At 41.4% G+C, this 15,335-nt stretch overlaps 1 protein-coding gene across 6 annotated transcripts in view; it reads right to left on the bottom strand.

Annotated features, from left to right (window-relative positions):
* VPS8 (VPS8 subunit of CORVET complex) overlaps positions 1–15,335 on the bottom strand; it is a 119,376-nt gene that overhangs the window by 98,546 nt on the left and 5,495 nt on the right. For all 6 annotated transcript variants that reach the window (XR_014789555.1, XR_014789554.1, XM_084846860.1 and 3 more), the window contains exons 5-13: positions 14,130–14,223; positions 12,455–12,487; positions 11,304–11,358; positions 6,879–7,003; positions 5,446–5,532; positions 4,940–5,007; positions 3,153–3,306; positions 2,998–3,057; positions 1,816–1,923 (exon numbers count right to left, since the gene is read on the bottom strand). Coding sequence is in view for 4 of the 6 variants with exons in the window: in XM_084846860.1 (XP_084702986.1) it covers positions 1,816–1,923; positions 2,998–3,057; positions 3,153–3,306; positions 4,940–5,007; positions 5,446–5,532; positions 6,879–7,003; positions 11,304–11,358; positions 12,455–12,487; positions 14,130–14,223 (784 nt within the window). In the remaining 2 variants the exon portion in view is untranslated. The remainder of the gene's footprint in view (positions 1–1,815; positions 1,924–2,997; positions 3,058–3,152; positions 3,307–4,939; positions 5,008–5,445; positions 5,533–6,878; positions 7,004–11,303; positions 11,359–12,454; positions 12,488–14,129; positions 14,224–15,335) is intronic.

The following is a 15,335-nucleotide window of genomic DNA, read 5'->3' as shown; positions in this document are numbered from 1 at the left end:
TTTTTTCCATTTCATTTCTAGGGGCTTTCCCCCCTTTCATTGGGCTAACAACACACCATTATTATTGTGCAGCCCCTTTAAGAGACTGGCTCTGTCCCTATATGTCATGCTTAAATTCTATTCTAATGCATAGTGCCTATCTATCTACACACACACTAACATTAAAAATGAAAAACATAAACTTATTCAGTGATGTCCCATTCTTATACATGCATGCAATATTTAGGTTATAGTCATTCCTAAAGACATCCACCAACTAACAATACAGAACTACAACTTGATAATTAAAGGCATTTAACTAGAGCTATATAAGTGGAAAAAATAAACCTGCCTTTATTGTGTAGGATAGCATGTTTTAACATGATGCTATTGCTGAAATTATTCTTATTCTAAATTATCCCTTTGTAGATCATCCAGCATTCTGAGGCCTGCACAAATGCTCCCAATATAGGTCATGGAAAGAAAGGATTTATACTGTTTACAGGACTCATTCCTGGGGGGCGATGGGGGGGAGGCTGATTACTGTGGCAACTTTGGAACAGATTTTCTCAGGAGAAGAGCTGAATTGGATGCAAAAAGATCTAGGTTGGTTCTTTCACAAAAACATTGTATGCTAAAATGGGGTCCCCAAGGTCATTAACCATTTTTAAAGATATTTGCATGGGCAGTAATGCTACTTTGAAGGGGGTAGTATTGTCTCTCTATGGATAGCTATTGCAGGATAGTTATGGTAGCTCATATGGTTTGAAAATCCAATGGGAAATGGACCTTAATATGCAGCTGTCAGAGGCCCAGTGGAAGCAGCTTTGGGTATTCCCCCTCTCAAACCTATTTCACCACAAATCAGAGAAGAATCTTTATAAAATGTGCATAGATGGCATTTTACCCCTGTCAAATTGTCCAAAACTAACCCAAGGTTGTTTCTGCTATGCTGAAAGGGTTGTGGGTTCAGAGGAAAACGAATACGTACGTGATTGGAGAGCCCAGTGGTTCTTGAATATTGGTGGGCTATATTTCATATTTTAGGTGAAATACCAAATCAAACAGTCAACTTTTGTGGTGCCTTAATTTTATTAATTTTACTATATTCACTGATATGAATGAACATCTAATGCACAAGGACTTGTTAAGATAATGCTCATTTGGAAGTGGCAGCTCATTGGAAGTTGAGCGATGGCCTCTTCGAACGGTTGTATTGGATAGAGTCTGGGACACAGTTTATGAGTCTTTATGATAACGCTGAGGTTGTTGAAGGGAGTGGAGACTTGAGACTCATTTATTACTGTTTTCCATTTATTGAATACATCCGCAGAAAGCACGGAGGTGAGGCCCACCAAACATTCAGCATGAATTCTGGAGGGACGTATTATGACATGAATCTGAAATCATATTATCTGTATCTTAAATTAATGTAGACTGAACTAAGTTGTTATAAAGTTACAAGAAATAAAGAAGTTATTAAAAGACAAGAACTAATGATGTCATATTCTTGAGTTTTCCCACTTCAAAATGTCTGAGAAGCACAAAATTAGACAACTGGTAAGAAGCAGAAAGCAGTAATTTAAATGAACTGCAGAATATATTCTATTTTTTGAGATAACAAATGGCATTGTGATTGCACTGAACTGATATGGTTGCACTAGGACACTGGCTTTTTTCAACAGACTAGCAAGCATAAAGACTCATCTCACATTACAACTCATCTCACATCCCCATCCTGTAATCTCAGGTACTGTAAATTAATGGCCAAGCACTCCACATAGGACTACGTATCTAAAAAGAAAATCTCCAAACTTATAGATACACGAACCTTACCAGAAGGAAATGGACAACATCTCCTCGACAGAAGGCAAGCACAGGATTCACAGATGTCTGTACAGCAACAAAATACCATGCCAGCAATGGAACACTGGCTGGGTCCATCTGGAGTAGAAAAGATACTAGATTCTTAGCATCGTATAAGTGAAAGGAGAAAAGTGTAAAAAAAGTACGTACTAGCTTCAAAGTAAAACATATTGGTTCAGTTTTAATTGTTTTAAGCTTTAGGAAGACTTGCTGGTTTAACTAATGATAAAGTCTTGCTCTATACAGGTTATATAAATAAATATTTTACTTATGATCAAAGCTTTATAAAGCTGTGCTGTTTGCAATTTCCTACAGTAGCAGCTCAATCACATGCAGAAGTGCCCTTCAGTTCAGTGGACGTAGGTGTGCCTAACTTGCATAGGATCAGGCTCTTACTCAGGAGCTCACAGAAACACAGAAAGTAACTCCCCTACCAATGAAGAAATAACTCCCAGATCAGAGCATGCCACAAGGAAAACACAGAAGTGAACAAGGTGTCCTACAGCAGATGGGTCTGTACAATTTAATATAGACTGGCTTGTCAGGGTTTGAAGAAAGGTCTGTTGATTTAGTTCAGGGGTGCAGAAACTCAGGCCATGGGTCCAAATCCTGCCCTCCTGGGGTCCTAATTCGGTCCACCAGGTTGCCCCAGACGGCCACACCCCCTTTCCCTGGACATACCCCCTTTCCCCCAGCCACTTAATGTTTGGTGGTTTTCTGGCTTTTGTGCAGCTTTTTCCCCATTCTAGAAGGTTGAAATGCCTCTCCTAAGGCTTAGTTATTGGCTGCAAGGGCTTTAGGCTAAAATATGCTGGCATTTTTAGTATTTTGGGCCCTGCCACTTTTGCCATCAGCCCTGCCCACCCCTGGAATGCAGCCCTGAAGAGCTTCTCTGAAATGGAATTTGGCCCTTGGGCGGAAAGAGGTTCTGCTCCCCTGCTTTGATCAGTCCCCAGACTTTCAGGCTCTGCTCTCAGCAGGAACTTCCAAACCCATACCCTTATTCACACCAATTCCATCATAGTATATTATGTATTGCACAACATTCCAGCGGGACTGTAGAAGGCTGCTTTAGACTTCTAACCTAAAGTTTTCCCTAAATAGTCCTCATGCACTATTCAACAAAAGTGAAACGTTCGTAAAATTACTCACACGACCATACGGGAAAGTCATCCACACTTTCAAAGATGGCTTCAGTCCAATGACAAGAATCTGCAATTAATCATCATCGTCATCACTAAACCTTGTGTCTGACAATATTTTTCGAGTATTTCAAAAAGGGTTGCCACGTGTATAAGGCAGGTCACCTTTGTTAAGGAAGCCATTGCCAGCAGGGAGTATTGGGTGATGGGATGGTCTCTCAGTTCAGCCTTTGCATGTAATGGCTCAATGCAGCAAACTTCTCCCTTAGAACCACTGAACAAGCAGCGTGACTCGCATGTTCTCACACCCATGACTCTCCTGAGAGCAAAGTACAAAGCATAAGAAAAAGCTACAACTAGTGGAGGGTGGTGGCGTTGATGTCAGTGGGGCGGTGAATCTCCTCCAGATTTCAGTCAACACTCTAAAGGAGCTATGCACCTTGGATAGCTTCTTTAAAGTTCTGACTGAAACCTGGAGCAGATTCACCACCCCACTGGCATCAGAGGCACCAGCCTCCACTGGCTACAATATAATACAGCAACTCTTGCATACAGAAATGGTAAGTCTTGTGCTTTAAGTGTTTCTCATGCCATTTCAGGAATGGTATAATAATTACCTTTGCAGGTCCAGCACCAAAGATACTGACCAGCAGACCATTTGTGGTTAGCCTTCTGTAGCTACTTTTCATACTGTCCCAAGTTGACTCTGGGCACTGAAGCAGCTACAAAGAACTACTATCAAGAAACAGAGCTAGCGCAGAAACCTTTAGTAGCATAGTTTACATTGCTGTTTTTATATTTATGTTTATAAACTATAAACCTAATTTATATTGCTTAAAGTAAAAACTCAGTAAGAGTTGCTTTGTCCCAATCCTTCAGGATGGAAGAGATGAGAAATCAAAACAGAATTTGCCTTGCTCCTAACTATTGCAGGTGTTGTCAGATAATACATCAAGTCTCACAATAATTAAGTAACACGCCCCCCCAATGCTTTTCAGCCGAAATGGTAGGTACCTTCCTGATGTAGCAACAACCACATAAAATTGAGGCCAAGGAACCCAACTCAGGGTTACTTTATATATTACCTAATCCACACATAAAACACATATCCATAGAGAATTAGCATGATGGTCTTAATTTATCCATATACATGTTAAAGAACTGTGTCTACACATACATGTGGGAATTCTGTGGCATATCATAGCTTCACATGCATACCCAGCAACTTACACAAATATTATTCCTTACATTTATAGCCTATTCTTCCTCCAAGGAGTTCAGAGCTCCAAACATAGTTCTATACCTTCCCCCAATTTTCTCCTCACACTATGAGGTAGGTTAGGCTGAGAGTATGATTGGCCCAAGATCATCCAGTGAGCTCTATGGCTGGGCAGGGATTTGAAACTGGGTCTCATCCATCTTAGCCCAACACTCTATACCAGACCAAAAGGTCCATCTATTCCAGCCTCCTCCCTCCCATGCAGGCCAGCAAATTATTTCCAGGAAGCCCACAAGCAGGATGTGAAAGAAATATCCCTTCCGGGTCTTTGCTCCCCAGCAACTGCATACAAAGACTATTGCTTCTGAATCTGGAGGGTCTGCACAGCCATCATGACTAATCCCCATGTGAGTTACAATCAAAAATTAATATGCTAGTCCCATACAAATGTACCTTCTATGTGGTGATTCTGTAACATATAAAGTAATCGCAAGCCTTTGAAGAGGAGGCAGTTTCTGAAGCAGATCAATAACGAGGGATTCTTGACAGAACAGGGAAATATGCCTGCACTCAAGCCATCTGTTTATGTTTTTCTCTCAATCCCTTAACCTTGAAATCTTGAGCACAACCTGGTGTTTGGAATACTGCATCTCCAGTTCTTAGAAAATACTTCATTCTACAGATTTAATTTTCAAAATTCGGTTCCTCCTACAATAAAGACATATGTTCTTACTTGAAAGACAGTTCAAATACTGAGCCTCCACTGTCATTGCAAATTGCTAGAGTTGGATCATCTGTAAACTGAACAGAACATTAGTTTTTCTCCATGAAAATATTCACAACAACAAAAAAGCATGCACAGAGTTCTTCTGCTAACTTCCTTAACATCCTCCCACTTGCCTGTTCCACATTCCTCAAAACCAAATTAAACCTTATTTGCTCAATACTACCCAGTACTCTCATGCCTGACAACACACCAATTTTCCCAGTACAGTTCACCAATTTCTCTCCCATTTCCCAACTCAAGTGCCTTCCCTCTCCACTATCCTACAGCATATCCATGTGCTAGCAAGGTAACAATAACACCATGATGCTATTCAAATTCTGTGGTCTGAAAGAACAACAGAATGGTATGAAGTATGCACAGTTTATTAGCATCAGAAAGACCTCACATAATTTGGTGGGCTTTTTAGTGCAGCAAAGACAGCTTCGAAAACAGAGCAAATGAATATTTGTTACCTTGATGTGTAAAATCGCTGTTCCTGGAGGATGAGCATCTGTTATTGATCTCAAAAGCTTTCCGCTGGCCAGATCCCACATTGTAATCTATAAGCAAAAGACTATTAATTCTCTTTAATACAAGCTCTTATTACCAAAGCATAAAGACTACTATGAGAGGTTTGCCAAACTACCCCATCATGCAGCCAAGTGTAATTAATCAGCGTTCCCTTTTTTCCAACATTTCCAGGTCAGAAGACATGTCATACTTTATACATTTTCAGAGACTGGCCCAATTTAGACTCCATTTGCCCTGATTGCCATGGTTTGGCAAGTGTTGAATCCTGCAGACTCCTTCCCTCCTCACCCTCTTTCCTGGTTAGTGATAACTATGTTGATTGCAATGTTTGAGCTGGCATAGTTAACAAATTACTGCTAACCATAGTTTTGAGAGCAAGCTAGAGAGTGAGACCAGGATTAAATCCCAGATTCAATCTCTGGTTTGAAAGCAAATATGGTTAACAGGAATTAGAATTATGACATGACAGTAAACCACCGTGATTGCTAACTAGGAAAGGGAGAAGTGGATGAGCCCAAGTGGGAAGGAGGAGAACAGTGTACAAATCCTCAGGATTCCCCTAACTGCCAAATCATGTGTAAACTGGGCAAATGTTTATCCACCAGCTTAAAAACAAATGCTGAGAAACACCTGGTTCGCACATAGAGCCATCTCATGGTTTGTTTAGCTCATAGTTAACCCATGGCTTGCTGTGGTACTCAGGGTTTGTCTGGCAGATGATTGAATAGACCGCAGTTTGTTTTCTAAGTCCCTAGATTATTTGTTTCCCTTCTTCTTCACCTGCTCCCTCCCTGTATCTCAAATACCTTTGCAGCAGTGTAGTACTACCACTCTTGCCTGGCGAAACAACCCATGAACAACCCATAGTTCTGGGTTCACACATGACAACCCATGGTTTAAACATCCCAGAGTTCACAGCCCAACAACAATCCCCAGGTTCTCTTTCTGGGTTGTTTGTGGTTAACAAAACATGGTTTGTTAACACGGCTGAGTTTGCACATCATAACAACCCAGGATTCACCAGCCCTTATGTGCAAACCCAGCCAAAGAGTTCTGAGACTACTTACTCCCGATTTCCAAGAATGTAAGAAAATATTATTTGAGTGTACATTGTGGGATACATGTGCTGCTAACTTCTGATCTAGATTATATTTGTGCTCATTGACCTTAATATGCTCTAGATAAAACTCTCTCTGTAATGAAGGACATTGGTAGACAAGCCCGATCAGAAAGCCAGTTTTCAAGTTTTGAGCAAATAACAAAAACTGCATACAAAAAATCACCATGTTCCACAACCAACATGAAGTGTAACTGAGCTCAGTGGGTCTTACTTCTAAGCAAGCAATCACAGAATCGTGCTGCATATCAATATTACCTGTCCTTTTGCAAAACCACAAAGTAGCCTTGAACAATCACTGTTGATACTAAGAGCAGATATAGCCCCATACTGTGCTCCCACTGCAGTACTGCCCAAACAAAGCCGAAGAGCCTGGTTAGGATCTAAACAGAAAGTTAACAAATGGGTATATAAATATTATGAATTAGCACTTCAGTTCTGGAAACGATAGATATATACATCTTGAACTGGCTTAGTTCAAACCCTCTGCAGGCATTTGCCTGCAACAGGAGAGGGCTAAAATTGGAGAGATGAGGTGGGCACAGATGCAAGCCCCAGTGCCCCCAGCACCTCTTAGAGACTTTCATGCAGTTAGTCATGCAGGGATGCTGGGAGTGGGGCTTGCACGCATGCCCACATCCCCTCCCCAGTTTTAGCACTCACCTGCTGCAAGTGAACACCTGCAGAGGCCTCCAAACATCACATTTTCAGTTATTAAACCATGGTTTGGAGAATTGGCAACATGCTGTAGGCACCATCCCTCCAACAATCAGGAATTTCACCCATGAAAAATTTGAGGTGAAAGAAGCTTTTGTGGAAAGTGAAAAATAAGAAGGAGCAACAATGATGTGATTCTAAGAGTTAGAATGTAAAGTTCTAATATGGAAGAGGAATGACAGCCAATGAAGCACACAAAACAGAGGAGTGACATAGTCAATGCTATGAAAGGAGCCCAAGGATGTGAACAAGGTGCTTGGTCAAGACTAACTAACCACTTGTGTGTTCAACTGTTGCCCATCATGGCTTATTAAATCTAACAGGGAAGGGATGCTGTGGCTGGCTGTGTCCAGGAGGTTATAAAATCCTCCTTGAGAGAGGGAGTGGCCCTAACCTTTTAAAGAGAGGCAATAATTCGACCATTCTTGAACAAACCTATCCTGGGCCCAGAAGATGTTAACAGCTTAAGGTCAGTGGCCAAACTTTCCTTCCTGGTAAAGTGCTTGGGAGAGTCACTTTTGAACGATTATAGCATGTAATGGTGTTTTCATTTCAAGCTATGGCAGCAAAGCATCAAAGAGCCTATGGAATCAATGTTGAAGTCACACCAAGGTCTGATTTGCACATTATATTTTGTCTATATGGAGATAGATACTACATTAAAAAAATGCTCAAGTACACCATTAACATGCAAATTTGGAGCTAGGATTTCTTTTACTACAAGTACACAAGCTGAAAAGTGATTTCACCTAACTCATGAATTTATGGCAAAACACACAGTTGTACCAACTTCTCGTACTATTGTATGTATTTAATACACTGAAATTTACACTGAAACATAGAAACCTTACCAAGTCTATCCACCTGTATCTGGAAATCATGAATGTCTACCACAACTGTGTCAAAGGTAGGCCATGATAAAAAGATACAGATATTCTGTTTTACTCCCCTTTCCCATACTCAAGGAATACGTACCTGTGTGGTAAATAGTTGTGTCCACATCAGAGATGTAAGTGATTAAAGGACTTGAAGGCATCAACCAAGATCATGGTATAAACCAGAGGTGGGCAACACGTAGGCTGTGGTCCACATGCGGCCCCCACATTTCAGGGTTTTTTAAATCCCCCAGCACCTGTGCCTCCCCTCACAGGTGCTGCGGGGAAAAGGCCATTGTAGTGGCTACAGAGTGCCAAAAGGGTCACATTTAGCTTTTTTTAAAGCTAAAGTTGATAGTTTTGGCATTCCATAGCCACTACAATTGCCTTTTCCCCCCCAGCGCCTGTGCGGGAGGCATAAGGCAGGGTCTAGGGAGCAAAAATGGCCCCCGGACCTCCCACAGTTGCCCACCCATGGGGTAAACAATCAAGAATCACAGTACATTAAGGGTATAGTGGGATCTTCAATTTTGACTTCTGATGTGTCAACAGGCATTTTTGACTGGAAAATACTGGTATCAATAACATCCATAGTCTACAGAAATTCTTAGTTTCATTTTATGCCTCTTTTTCTTCATTCAAAATTGTAGATAAGCCCCACGGCCATCTCCCTCCCCCTCCAATTATATGAATTCACAGGAACACAACAGGTGCTGGCTGCCCTGTGGTCCAGGATGTTCTGCAGCCTTGTGAACAAAGTCTCCAATGGAACGGTAGATTTCAACCTATTAACTTTTGGCAATTACCAACACTGAGGAACAAATAAAGGAATCCAGATCTGCAATACCTATACATCAATGCCACTGAAAAAACTACTGTGCTAATTGGCCATAGCACTCTTACTACAGGATATACAAGTCACAAAATTAAAAGCATTTAAGTTATGGAATTCCCTTGAGAGTTAACATTATTATGGTTAAGAAAATTGTTCTTAACCTCCCTGCTGCAATGCATATAAAGCTCTCCTATACACATTTATCTACATCAGCCAGCAACCGTCTAATTTTGAAGTACTCTCACAAAGCCTCTGGAAAGAAAAAAGAAACTGAGCCCTAGGTGAATTAAATAATGGAAAATACAAGATGTAATGCAGAATATATTCAAACTGGCCTGACCCACATACACAGAGATGTTCATTTACTGGCCTGCTGACAAATTTGCCAGCCAGATATTCTGTGGGTACAGTTTGACCTGGGTCTAACCCATCTCTAATAGGAAAGAAGGTTGGTTTGCATAAGTAGGCTACCCTTATTATCTGATATAATTTTAATATACCAGGCTGAAGACTTCTTCATATATTAAAATTCCCTTTTGGCATCTTCAGCAAAAACTATCACGGATCTTATGAGTACATACATCCCAAGATGACATTATAGGGAAATTGAATAGCTCAACATCAAAAACAGTTACAGAATTATACCCAGCCTTCTCTATTCTGTAGATCTAGAAAGCACGATTTTGCTAGATGTTGATCTGCCATAGCTTTTTCCAGGGCTGGCCCTCTCATGAAGCAGGGTGAACTCCTGGCCTCAGGCAGCCGATCTGTAAGGGCAGCAGATCCCACACACCCTTCTGACAGGAGGGCTGTGTGTCCTAATGTTGCTGCAGCAGCTCACGCTCCTCTTTCTCCCCCTGCCCCCGCACAGCTGCAACTCCTCTTTCCCCCTTCCGCAATGTACTGTGTGTACGCAGAAACTTATTTTGAATTGTATCAAGTTTGTTTCTACTAGAACTACCTCAAATAGCTGCACCATATAGTAAGCAAGTCACAATTTTGGCAACAAACGTTTTGAACATCAGTTCTGTTAGACGATGACCCTCAGTATAAAAATAAAATAAAAAATATAATAAAGCTTCATTATGGATCCCAATGAAGATTTCATAGAACCATGGAATCAAAGAATAGTAGGGTTGGAAGGGGCCTATAAGACCATCAAGTCCAACCCCATGCTCAATGCCGGAATCCAAGTCAAAGCATCCCTGACAGATGGCTGTCCAGCCTCGTCTTGAATGTCTCCAGTGTGGGAGAGCCCACCACCTCCCTAGGTAATTGGTTCCATTGTCTCAAATCAAGTGTGCCAAAAATGAAGCCCTAAGTACTTCAACGAATGACACTGTTAAACTCTATGACCATCCGGTGGCAAATGTGGTGGTGGCTGTTGAGGTCAATGTGGTTCTCTGTCTAGTTTTAGCATGGAATTTCTTGCCCAAGCAGGAATCAAACCTATCTTTTATTAAAAGCCACAGATAAAAGAGTTGTCTCTTCTCCAGGAAGGTTTTCCAGCATAGGGAATAGTTTCAAACTCATACAGAGTTTGCCATAAATTACTGTGTACTATGAACATATGGCCCTGAATTATCATCTACTGTCTCAAAATTCAGAACATTATTGTAGCCCAGTTTAAAATGTGCAGCTGTTCATGCAGATTACATGCACAATGCAATAGTACTATACCTTTGCCTTCTCAGTCCATGAGGAAAAAAGTCAGAAGAGAAAGAAAAGTCAGAAATCAATACAGAGGAAATAAAGGAGACAGAAACAACACACTGTTATTTCCAATAAAATGTCTCTGTTCAGCAGGAAGCCCATCACAAATCAGTTTCTGCTGGCAGGGAGATGGGGTGCATATCAATATATTTGTAACGAGAGGCAAAAACAGTGTACCCAGACAAGACGTTCTTCAAATACCATATATATATATGTGTGTGTGTGTGTGTGTGTGTGTGTGTGATAGGAGTCATCTTGTTTGAACGTAAATTTCTTTTTAATGTAGAAAGCTTGCAAGTCAACACAGTCTTAAATTATCAGCTATAGTAGTTATAAAAATACATGATATCATTTACATGTAGTGTTTCCTACTAAGTCTGCAGTACCAGATAACTAGGCATATCGGTATTATTTATATAACCAAATATAATTTCTATATCTTAGTATAATTTTGTTCATACTATTACACAGAATACTCCACGGAAATTACATTTCAAATTACTTTCTAAGCTTTGAGCAATTTTAACAGGTACTCTTACTTACCAAATATCAGCGCTAGACCATGGGATGTTCCCACTGCTATGAGACTTGATGCTGCCTAAACAAACCAAAGGGCAGGGCGGGGGGATCAAATGTAGATGCATTAGACACTTCAAGCAGTGCAGAAAATAATAACTAGTGCTAAGATTTTGTGAACGTTTTGAGTCAGCAAGAGCTGAAACTAGCATCTATATATCTAAGAGATTCAGCACCTACGGAGTTGGTTTAAATATAATGATTCATAAACAACTAAATCAGAGGTGCTTGCTGAACAAAGATGAAGATTATCTCACAAGGAGAACTGACCCACATGATCTTGGAACAAGTGACTAGATTATAATTACCCAGGTATACATTAGGCGGCAACCAGGCTTTTTTTTTCATTAAACCTTACTTACTGGCCTGGTTTGAACGTGGTGTTGGACTATGATTTAACATTACATGCAGGAGCCTTGGGCTCATACACTCCCCTCCCCTCTGGCATGGCCAGAAGGAGATCAGAAGTGCTCACTTCTGTTTTCGATTAGCATTACATCTGAACCCTAAACTGCGGTTAACCTTAACTAAGGTTTATTAAAACAAGCCAACTTCATAAACCATGGTTTGAAGCTAGCTTGTTTCAGTACACCATCATTAGGACTAAACACAATTTGTTTAACTGTTTATTAATCAATTACCTTTCTATACCACCCAATAGCCAAAGCTCTCTGGGCAGTTCAGAGATAGTGCTACAGTATAGTTAGCTAAAAATGAAAACGAACACCTCAGGTCTCTTTGCAGATGTTCTGTAGGAGGAGAAATGAGGTGGGAAGTGCACAATGCTAAGCCACAGATCAGCGTTATGTCCAATTGCCTGAGGCATCTTATCACAGCCTACTGTGAACTATTTGAATACTGCAAAGTCCTTTGTTTTGTATATGGCTTAATCACATATTGTACTCACTCTGCATATTAATACAAATAAAATAATTTTGGAAAACAGGTAAGGTAGGAGTAAGACAGACTGTACTTTAGGAACATTAATACTGAAAGTGAGATGAACTAAGCATTTGAACGTGCTATAGTCCATGGGGTCACGAAGAGTCGGACACGACTGAACAACAACATAAACATGTATAAGCCACAAAATATTCTGGAATTCTTCACAAACTTACTATTGCAGTAGGTAAGCCAGCATCTACTTTGGCCTGAAAGAAAAAATATATAATGAAATATATCTGTCAAAGAATACTTCGAAAATGTACACTAGGAGTAATCACACTTATCAGTTTAAAATAAAAAGATTATCTGCATGTCAGATATACTTATCTGAGGCTTCCCAATGTAACTTTTCATATCTACCCCCTTTGGCCTTTCTTTGACTTATAGTTGCCACTATCTAGCCCAGTATTGTCTACTCTGCTGAAAGTGGCTCTCCACGGTCTCAGGCAGAGGCATTGCTTATGCCCAATACCAGGATTCTTTTAAATAGATATGCCAAAACCTGGGACCTTATGCATACAAAGCTTATGTTTTGACCAGAGACTCAGACTCAAACATACCACCCACACCTCATATTAGGACTGTGGGAATTTACCTAGTTAGGGCTACATAGGCCACTCTAGAGTGGACTTTGCTTTATACATGGACTAGAAGGTGCCCATAGACTACAAGGGCCACATGAACTCAATGCAAATTGACAACTAAGTGGGGTTTAGAAATCAGGATTAGAATTGTGTACATCCTCGTCCTCCTCCTGACTTTGCCATTATGTGTGACAATCACCAACATGGGTTAAAAGGAGCTCAAAACTCTTGGAACCAATTTTTAAGAGATCACCTAGAGTCGTTTTAAGCTATGCAACAGTGACACATAATGCTGAACCGAAGTAGGAAGGCAGTGGGAGGGTGTGCTCGATCCCTCATCCTAAACCCTAAGCCCCAAGCCCCAGTTAATTGTACATCTGTACCAGGCTGAGCAATTTTCAGCTGAATCCATGTTAACCATCTCCAACGGTCATGACCAGCCATGCGCATGTCAAAAGTATAGCCACAGGCAGGAACACCAGGAGATGCTCAAGAACAGCCTCTCTCACTGGAATTGTGATCTAACTGCTGCCTATCATAGATCCCCAAGACACCCAGTTCAAGTGTTCAGACGTACAGAAATATGGATACTAAAACTGGCACCATAATGTTGCCAGTGCTGCACAGAATTTAATGAATGCGCCCCTTCAAATCAAATATGTTCCTCTTTTAGCTATAGCACCAGACTGAGTTGTTCAATGTGTCTGACTATCTTTTAAGCAACAACAGAATTTATAGAGGAGTTCATCTAAATATTGTGCTCCAATACATTTTGGAGCAAGGACATACCTCTTCCACCAAAGACTGTAGTAGTAACTTCTGCTATGGAAACTAGGAACACAAACTAAAACATGCATGGGAATATACACAGTTGTCTTGTACTGAGCCAGACAACTAATCTATCTAGCATAGCCTTCCTCAGCCTGGTGCCCTCCAGATGTGTTGGACTGCAACTCCCATTATCCCCAGCCAGCATGCTGGCTGGGAATGATGGGGTTGCAGTCCAACACATCTGGAGGGTGCCAGAATGTAGAAAGGCAATCCAGCCCATTACTGCCTACTCCACTGACAGTGGCTCTTCAAGGTCTCTGACAGTTGTTTCTTAGCCCCCCAAATCAAGATATTTTAAACTGGAGATGCCAAGGCTCTGGGAATTTACACATTAAGTTTATGGTCTACCACTAGGCCATTCCCAGCTCGTGTATTGCCTATGTTGCCCATTTACCACAACAGACAATCCTGAAATAGGAGAAAAGGTGCTTACTGCTGCAGATACTATTTGTGCGGAAATTCCTTTCAAAATTGACAGTCGGATAACTGAGCCATGGACAGAGAAGGAATCACGAAGTTTCTTCTTCCTTCGTAAAGCAAGGACACTATATTAGAATCTAATAGTACTTTATTCTACATGTATAACCAACCAAGTAAGATGCTCTATGTTCCATAGTTCGATACAGAACTATTAAACTTTTTTGAAAGAATATAGAGAAGACAAAGAAATTAAGGACACAATCCGATATTGAAGTTCCACCAGCTGAAGGGTTATAGGGTTCAACAGAAGCCTTGTTACACTGGTGGAATGCCAGATACACTGCTGCCTTGACATGTGACAGCACAAGACCTTAGTCATGCCATTGGAACTCTTCATCAGCAGAATGGCTGACTTGGGGTGGAGTCCAAGACAGCACAGGAGGCCACACTTACGCTGTATCCCATGCCCCTCTAATCCATGGCCACCCTCCTCCCCCAGGTGGGGTGTAATCTCCCATCTCCTGCTTCCCAAACCCATGTTAGCGTGTGTGTGTGTGTGTGTGTGCGCGCGCCCTTGTAGCATGTCTTGGCCCCTCTCCTTGGCTGCTTGGCAAAAATGTATTTTCCTCCTGGGGTGGCTCTTGAACTCTTGCCCGAGGGAGGGCTGTGTGTGCTCTCTGCATATGTTCCGCTCAGGGAGCTATGTGGGTGCTGTGTTGCATGGGTCTTTGTGCGTTATACTCCTCACACATACTGTTTTGGTGCACAAGGGGATTCAAAATCCTACCTGGAGGGATACTTGAGGCCTGGAAGTAGCAGGGCCATTGCTGGCTGAGGCCCTAAGGCTGATGGAGTGGGGGTACTGTGGTGTCATCTTGCATGTTGTGTGTGTGGTGATGTATGGATGTGTGCTGGGGGCATGTCATCATCATGAGTTCATTGGCTCCATGTGTTTATGTGTGAGTGGGATTATAAGACACACACACACATGGGGACAGTGTTGCTACTACAATGCCCAACTGGTGGGCACTGGTAGTTTTTCCAGGGATACCAAGTGTCCAGCTGTTGTTTTTCCACCATTTTTGTATTTTCTGTTATTGTGCTTTCCCTCATGGGCTGAGCATGCAGTGGACACAGTGGCCATTCCACCAGCATAGCAACGACCAGAATAATGAGTATTGGGTTGTTCTGCCCAACTCCTAGCAAAAAACATGCATGT

This window comes from Heloderma suspectum, chromosome 3, assembly GCF_057233095.1.
Source record: "Heloderma suspectum isolate Gila_16-S chromosome 3, 16-S_ref, whole genome shotgun sequence".
Lineage (NCBI taxonomy): Eukaryota > Metazoa > Chordata > Lepidosauria > Squamata > Helodermatidae > Heloderma > Heloderma suspectum.
The sequence above is the reverse complement of the archived record's forward strand: the minus strand, read 5'-3'. Positions and strand labels throughout refer to the sequence as shown.